Raw genomic sequence first — 8,966 nt, 5'->3', positions numbered from 1 at the left:
ATACAACAGGTACAGTAAAGCTAGGTACTACACTATACAACAGGTACAGTAAAGCTAGGTACTAAACTATTTCCGGTGCGCACGCCTCCGGAAGTTACTATTCGAGAGAAAAACTAAATTTATCGCTCTTTAGTGTTCAATGTCTTTAAAACTACCTAACTATGGGATCTTTATTAAAGTAGATTAAATTTGCTAAAATTTGAGTCATAATAGGGTTTTTTATATTCAATACATTTCAAGATTAAAGATACCAACTTTATGAAACTTGGTGGCCCTTGAAGGGAATGAACTTAGTCTCCCTAACCCACAGGGTTGACTCGCGGCTATAGTATCAGAATAAATAATTATCTGCCACAGCCGAATTCAAACCTGGTTCCTTGGAGTTAGAAGCATAGTGCCTTACCTCTAACCTATCCTGCTCGCTTGTGACAACACAGGATATATACTGCATACTGAACAGATTGTCTGGTTGTAATTATTATTTTCTTGTATTAGTGATATCTTGTCCTATTTCAATTTAAATTTTATTGCTCCAAAAAACATACTAGCATTATAAATAAAAAAAATTGATACTTGGTTTAGTGTTCATTTTCACTTTCAATGTTTACAAAATTGAATCTGAGGAAAAAAAGGGGAGGGGGGTGCAGTTTGTACAGTAATAGAACGCAAATAAGTGATTCATATTTTATTTGTGCCTAATAAATAGTTAGTTAATAATGTATATTAACTAACTATTTATATATATTCACTATATCAATATATACACTGTATATACTTATACACAATCTTAGCCATCAAATATATAGATCATATTTTTAATAGTAGTGAAAATCAAATATTTTAGCATGGTGTTTAGATATTTACAACTTCTTACTTAGATAAATAGCCTACAGCTAAAGTTGTAAATCTCACAATGATTTATCCAAGTTTTTGTCAATTAGTTTGTAAAATTATAAAGTAACTCTTTATAATCCAAGGAATAAAATATCGGGTAATGATAAAATATATTTGTATAATATTAGTTAATTTATATATTTATACTGTAATGAAAAAAAATGTGGCTGATAGAGTAAGAAACCTGTTCCAGCAATGAAGCCATCTAGATCAAATATAGCAGCCATTTAGTAATGGAGTTAAACATTTCAGGGAATGGTACATATTTGGACATGATAAGAATTTACCAAGGGAAGCCCCGTTTTAGGGTAGAGGATGCTGTCTTTGAATTTGGGAAGTATGGAATACTCCCCAAAAGGAAGGTCTGTTGATCCCCAAAATCATCAATTCCTTTGTCTGCACAAATCACATTATTTTTTTATGATGCATGGCTCTCTGAGAACACTAGGCTTTAGGTTGTATCTTGAATATTGTTGAAATCATCTTTCAAGATAAGCATATATGTAGTTCAACAATTATTTTATTTTTAGTTCCAATAATCAATAATGACTTTCATGACTTTAACTTATAACTTTCAACCATGAACTTTGATCCTTATTTTAAAAGCTTGAAATAGAAAAATGGATAGTTAAATATTTATGATGTAACACTGATAATCATGTGCAGATGATAATGATTTTATAATGATGATCATCATGAGTAAGAATCTTATGTTCTATTTTAATGCTTAAAATAAGAAATTGTTCTGTACGAAAGGATTTACAATCCCAAAAAATGAATAGCTTATTCAGAAGAGATTTAGCATTATTTTTTTTTAATTTGATAAAAATGAACTTTTATCCAATTGTTTTTTATAAGACATAAATTATTGAATTTATCACTATTAGGTTTATTTGTAAATAAAAAAAAAAAAATGAATCATATTACATTAATTGAAAACATCTCTATGACAAAAATCCAATTTTCATAAATTAGGTACATTCTTAAGACATTAAACCACTACGTTAATGTGGTATTTCTATAAAATGTGTAAGGGTGGTTCTAAACAAATTTTAATTATAGTTTTACTGAAATATTACTTCAAAGCGATGTGTCTTATCGACAATGTTTTGTTTTTACTATGTACTTTTCATCTCTACTTATCATATCCATTAAAACAAAATTGATTTTGTTCAATACAATTTTTTTTTAAGATATCAAAACTCTAAATTGTCATGATAACCACCAATAATAAAATCAATTTTGGTTTAACCCTCTGTTCTGTAAGCTTGGAATATATATATATATATATATATATTTTATTTTTTGGAAAATAAGAAATAAAATATTATAGTGTGCTTTCCCTGCTGTTGAAAAGATGGGAATTCCATCTAAGTTTGGTGGATAAGCTCTATACCAATGAATTGGGGTTTAGCTCCCAAAAACGTTGTTAGAACTCAATTTATATTATTCTTTTTGATCCCAGTAAATCACATGAAAATGTACCTTTTCTTTGAGAATCAGCCATAAAAAAAGACAATGTGAAGAAAATTTTTGAAGTTTCCTAGTTGGACTGGACTCCTTATAACAGCCTAAATTTCTTTACAAAACGATACTCTTTGATGCCAGCCTATGTGAGCCTAAAGACATTTTTATTTTTATTTTATAGCATAATCTAACAGAAGTTGTTTGTGAATAGTACATCTTTACTCACTTAGATATTTCAGGTTTTTAATGAGGCAAATTTAAATTTATTTTAACCTTCCTTTATTCTGTTATTCAGTTATTTGTGTTTTCAAATATTATGAACTGAAGATAGACCTCTTCTAGTTGTTATGTCCTATTCACCTGTAATATCTGCTGAAGTTGCTAATATCAGGAACTATAATTATTGGCTAATATGAATAATAAATTTAATCTACCAATTGATCGATAAAAGATAAAAATTTACAGCAAATGGGATTAAAAGCTTAGCTCAAGTAGTTAATATTTGGGAAATAATTAACCTTAAAAACTGATTCCTTAAATAGTTAAGAATACTTATTTTACAAGGGTTGTATATACATTAATATGTTTAATTTTGATGCAATAAAAGAAAACTTTTTTATATTATTAAATATATATTATTTCTGAAATATACTACATTTTGTATTTATTTTTAATTTTTTTCCAAATTTATTCAAGTTAATAAAACTTATTCACCTGAGTCTTACAATTACCATATATCACCTACCTCTTTGGTTTAACAGCATATCTGTTTAGTTATGCTTAAAACACAAAATTTAAAAAAAACAACTGTATGTCAACTATCTTTGTAATAGTCTTGCAACAAGAATTTTTATATTGAACTTATTTGTTTATAATATTTTATAAAATATTAAGAAAAGTATAGAACTACATTAAAACCCATGTTTAATTTATTTATAAAAACTTTTTACAAAAAATCACATTATAGTCTAATGTGATACTAGTAATATTCGTCTCTTTGGCTGTTTTCAAACTAACCATTAAAAGTTATAATCATAGTCTTTAAATATATTTCTTGCATAAAACTTAAAAGTTGTATTTTTTAATATTTTGAATTTTTGTCTTATTTTATTTTTTGACACCACATGGTCCATTCTGGTAAGACATTTTGCTCAAATTCATTAAATAAAATGAATAACTGATGAATATTACGATATTAATTTATAATTTACAAAATACTCTTTCAATTAAAAACTTGGCAACATTTTAAAATTTTATTTGTCTCTTGTTTATTCACTTTACTCAGTAGTAACCTATCTTTTTACAACAAATTATTCTCTGAATTAAAATAAATTACAAATAATAAATGGTTTTTATTAATAATATCTTGTGCCACATCAAATCCCAGATTTTCAAAGTAATATTAATAATATATGAATGGATTTTAATTTTTATAAATTAAAGAACGTATACAACTTCAATTCTAAAACCTTTTATCACTAGGTAAATAACTTTATGATTCAATGTCCATAAAACACGGAGTCTGACAAGGAGTAAATGCTTACAAGGAATTTAGAATGCTAAAATTTGTTTTATATTCCCAGAGTATTAAAAAAACAGTCCTGCTAATTACCACATAAAAATAAAGCTGTTTCATTCTGGTATTAAAAACACTATAAACATACATTTGATTGCTAATTATTATTCTCCAATAGTTTTATACAATATTAAAATCTGCAATCAGTTCATTTAAGATTTAGGCTTAAAAAATTTTACTAATGCTTGACTAATTTGTGGTTGTTTAATTTAATACTTACTGATTTCTTGTAGGTGCCTCAATGAGCTATGAAGACCTCAATAATGAGAAATTGTACAGCCCTACTGGTGCATATGCCAGAAGCAAAGTTGCTAATGTATTGTTCACGAAAGAACTTGCAAGACGTTTGAAAGGTTTTTGTTCTTTACGTTTTCTGAATGTGAATAGTGTTACATGTTTTGCTTTATGATCTTTAGTGAAAAATATGTTGAATCTCCAGAATTCATGATCTATTTTCAGGGACAGAAGTTACTGCTGTCAGTTTGCATCCAGGAGTCGTAAACACAGAAATACCACGCCACCTCAATGACCTTTATTTTCCTGGTGCTTATTGGCTTTACTCAAAAATGGGATGGTGGCTGATGAAATCTCCTAAGCAAGGAGCTCAAACTACTCTATATTGTGCCCTTGAAGACTGTGTGGAATCTGGATTATATTATGAGTAAAACTAATTTTATATGAATAAAACAATCATGTTTACAAAATACCCAATCATGAATAATTGAACTAGCAGCATCCATAAAGAATGGAAGATTCTAAAATTATCTGAGTTAAGAACCATTCTTAAAACCATTAAGATTTTAAACTGTAGAAAAAACCATAGAAAATAATAAATAAACTGAAATTTAGTATTTACTGAGGCCTGACATTTTTTTAATTCAAAATATCTAAATGCATTAGACCTATTAATTTGTTTTAGTTAAATAATATGGGATACATGAAAAGAATGAGCTTGCTTTATTCTTCTCTCGATAACTTCTTCAACAAAAATATTTGTGCTATATATTTTGATATTGATTATTTTGAGCTAAGTGTATTTTAATCTTTTAATTTGTTGTTATATTTAACACAATAAAAAAAAAAAATATTTTTTTTAAAACTTTAAAAACCAAATTAAATTTTAAGTACCCAATATTGATGTTTCAACTTTTTGTAATACAAATATTGTTACTAATTTTTGTAGTCTAATGTCATAATCATATTCAAGTTCTCTTGTGTCCTGCTCCAATCTTATCTTCATTACTGCTTTTCAGGGCTTTCCTCTCAGTTTTCTATTTAGTAGTAGATTCTCATAGGTCTTCCTTGTAATACTGCTCTCATACATCTGGTGTAGGGGTCTTAACCATCGTAGCTTGCATTCCTCCAGTATGGTTTCCATTGGTTTGACCTTGAGATTGACAGATGATAGTATCACAAATCCTGCTTCACCTAGTCTTCCTCTCTCCAAGAACTTAGACCCCTGGCTCCTGGGCTTAAAAGTGAAGGTCCAGGGTTTTGAAGAATATGAGTGAATATAAAATCCCTGTACTGCTCAAAAGGCAGGGGAAGAATTTATATTCTCATATAAATATAACTGTTTGCAGCAGTTTAATGAATACATGTAAACATAACATCGAACTGCTGTTAATAAAACAATTTTTAGTTTTCTCTTGGTCCTCCATCTTTTGAGCCTCCTCTGTCTGGTGCCCTTCCTGGAGCATATGGGTTTTGGAAAAGATTAAAGTTGGTTAGCCAACTGCAGCGGCACTGGTTTAAAGCCTGCCTGTGGGGATCAACTTGTATTTTGTGGCATTCCCACGATTTGAAAACTTGACCCTTACTCTATGGCTAGAATAGGGTGATAACCATTGTGTAACCCTCCTATTTGTCAGAAATGACCAGACAGGGGGTAACAAATAAAAAAGTTTTGTTCAGGTAGTACATTCCACAAATCGGAAACACTATCCTGTAGAAAGCCATTTTTGGCCACTTGGTAACCTATCCTCAGTGGACCAAGCAGAACACCCTGCCTGTAGCTTCTATTCATTAATTCATCTCCTTGTAGATATAGCCACTTTCATTGAGATGAGTATCTAAGTGTTAAAGAACTGTTTTAATGTAAAGAAAGAATAAAATGTTTTTATCTTCATTTTATCAATGAAAAAATAAAATGTACTCTTATTGATGCTTACACACTAGAGAAATTAGACTGACATAGTTTTCCAAGATTAAAATGGTTTTAAGTCTGTGTTTTATTTTAAAGATTAATGCCCGACCAGTTATTTAATTGCATATTTTCCTATAACCCTTTCATAAATTCATTAAAGAAAACTTAGGATGAACCGTACCTGTATGCTTAATTACTACTATGGCTGAAAGTCCATTGAATATTTAAGCTTCTTATTAAAGATACCACTGTACAAATGTTTTAATTTTTAATCATATTTGTAGTTTGTTTTATAGTATTTTAGTTTCTCAACTTAAACTTTAAAAAATAATGTATTTATTATTACAAAATAATACATTTTATAAAATAACTTTTATTTTTAATACTCTTTTAATATTTAAATAGAATGTAATAGCCAAGCATAGTGGGGTGAGGGTCTGTCCTTGTTCAGATCGTTTTGGATTTGATTTCTACTCACATTAATCAGTATTTATTCCACAGTAGCCTTGAGAAATGAGTCTTATGTGAATATTTTTCTGCTCCTTAACTTTAAGTTGAAACCTAAAATCTAAATTTAGGTCTTCTTTATTTAAAAAATGTGGCAAGCAATTTTTCATGGGTAAAAAATTTTATCTAAAACATATTCACTTACTCAAGATAATTTTAATGTGGTCTTTTCTTTATTATTAGCAGCATAAAACCAACAATTTAATTTAATTGTGTTAAGTACTTGAGAATATTATTAAATTACTCTATTAATCTGAGATATTTAATGATTATTTTTATTCATTAATTTATTTCAATAATAAGTGGTTCATAATAATGAATTCAACTGATGAACATAGGAGTTCTTAACCTGTGGTGAATTTGTGTTTGGAATTAAATAAATAATATTTTCATATTATTAAATATCGATGACTTATTTTTATTTAAAATTTATTCCAACCATTCTTAGTTTTTTGATATGTTGCTTTTGTCTTTGGAAAGAATGGATATAATACCCTGTGGTGACTCTGATTGGTTAAGGGCTCCTAGGTAACGAACAAACACAAGTTGGTACTCTTCTTAAGTTTAAGCATAGTAAAATACTGTTTATATTTTTCCAGTGATTGTGCTGTGCTTGAATCATCCCCCATGAGCAATGACCCAAACGTGGCAAAGGAGCTTTGGGACAAAAGTCTTGAATGGGTTAAATTAGGAAATGATTATCAACTTCCATTGCAACATAATGATAATTAAGTTTTCCAATTATATTATAAGTATTATTGAATAAGTATTTTACAATTATTGTAATATTGATTATTGTTTCGTAAAATATAGACTAGCAGATACACCGATTAGATTAATGTAAATATAACTTCTTTAATTACAATATATATTTTTTTATTCTTAGATTTGATTAAAATATTGAAAAGTTTACAACACATCAACTACTGTGGTTTAAAACAAATATTAGTGAAGTATAAAAAACCTGTTTAGAATGAGGAATGTATAGAAATTAGTAGTTATTTAATTCATTATTTCACTGATTTTAGAACGTAAACATTATTTTAATAGATTTTTTTATTTCTTAATTTACTTTTCCTATCAACCCTGTACATGCTATTTGGCATTCTCTTCTTCATTTACATGAACAAATATTTGATTTCTCTGACAGCCTTATTATAAGCATTTTTTTAAATGAGGATGCTCGCTTATACTAAACATTATATTTTATTTTGAAGAAATTCACTAATTTAAATAAAGTCCAGTGAATGAATTAGCTTAACTTTTTACTTTTTCAAATCCCTTTAATAATCTTCTTACTTGAAGTGCGTTTACCATTGTTCAGTAAATACTTAAGTTGGCTACAGAAGTCGAAACAGATTTGTACTTGTATTCAGAGACACTTTCAGTTGAGCCAGAAGGTGTAAAGGAATTAAAATGTTCTCTCTCACTCTTAAGATATTGTGAATTATACTTTTGTCAATAATAGTATCATGTGGAAATGGATTATAATATTATAAAAATGAAACGTATTAGTACATTACAATAACAAGAGTTTATAGTTTTAAATAAATACCAAAAATATTATCATCAAATTAAGAGAGTTAATTTTTATTCTGTATGTTGTAATATTTTTATTTATATACCTTAATTTTTATGTTTGTAATTTATGAATTAAATTTTTGTTTATGTAGTCTTCAATTGATAACTCAAATTTCAGTGTTACAAGAAAAACGTAATTGAAGAAGTATAACTTAACTTTTTGACTTTTCCAAAAGTAAAGTTTTTATTTTTTAAGGTTTAAATGTTAAGGTAATTTTAGGTGTTTAAGGTAAATGTAGTGTATTTTCATATAGCAATTTACATTTCTTAGATGTTCTGCTTAGTAACATTTTCAAGACTTATGTTGATGCTAGAAAAAGTAATGTTCTATTATTTAAAATTTTAGATAATATACTGCTTGCAAACTAGTAATCAGTTACTTGGATTATTATGTGATAATATGAACGAAACTAGCATAATATAATAAGTTTCTTCTAACTCTCTGGTCCTTCATTTATTTAGTGAATAATTTTAGTTTCTCGCATTAGTTCAATTTCCATTTGCTTATAGTACAACATAGGTATAGAACAATAAGAAAAAACTTTGTACGGAGGCATATAACATGAATAAATAATGGAATTGCAATGTTTCTTATAAAAGAAAGTGGGAATCAGAAACTGTAATACTTATGTTACCTATATATTTTCATTTCAGTTCTGAGGAAAAATTATCAAACAAAACTTTTTAATATATAAGAAGATGGTCAGGGTTGCGGTCAAAAGTGAAACAAAAATAGTTTACAACTATTAAACTATTTTTGTTTAATTTGTTTGTTATTTTTGTTTACTATTAGTA

General features: G+C 27.7%; 1 protein-coding gene across 1 annotated transcript in view; it reads left to right on the top strand.

Moving 5' to 3' along the window:
• Window positions 1–8,609, top strand: part of LOC106686623 (retinol dehydrogenase 11) — a 30,038-nt gene extending 21,429 nt beyond the window's left edge. The window contains exons 5-7 of the mRNA XM_014430013.3: window positions 4,171–4,290; window positions 4,397–4,598; window positions 7,190–8,609. Coding sequence (XP_014285499.1) covers window positions 4,171–4,290; window positions 4,397–4,598; window positions 7,190–7,322 — 455 coding nt within the window. The 3' untranslated portion in view covers window positions 7,323–8,609. The remainder of the gene's footprint in view (window positions 1–4,170; window positions 4,291–4,396; window positions 4,599–7,189) is intronic.
• The last annotated feature ends 357 nt before the right edge of the window (window positions 8,610–8,966 follow it).

The sequence above is a fragment of the Halyomorpha halys genome, unplaced genomic scaffold (genome assembly GCF_000696795.3).
Source record: "Halyomorpha halys isolate HHAL.00 unplaced genomic scaffold, Hhal_1.1 Scaffold852.1, whole genome shotgun sequence".
Classification (NCBI taxonomy): domain Eukaryota; kingdom Metazoa; phylum Arthropoda; class Insecta; order Hemiptera; family Pentatomidae; genus Halyomorpha; species Halyomorpha halys.
This window is presented reverse-complemented; position numbering and strand designations above follow the sequence as displayed.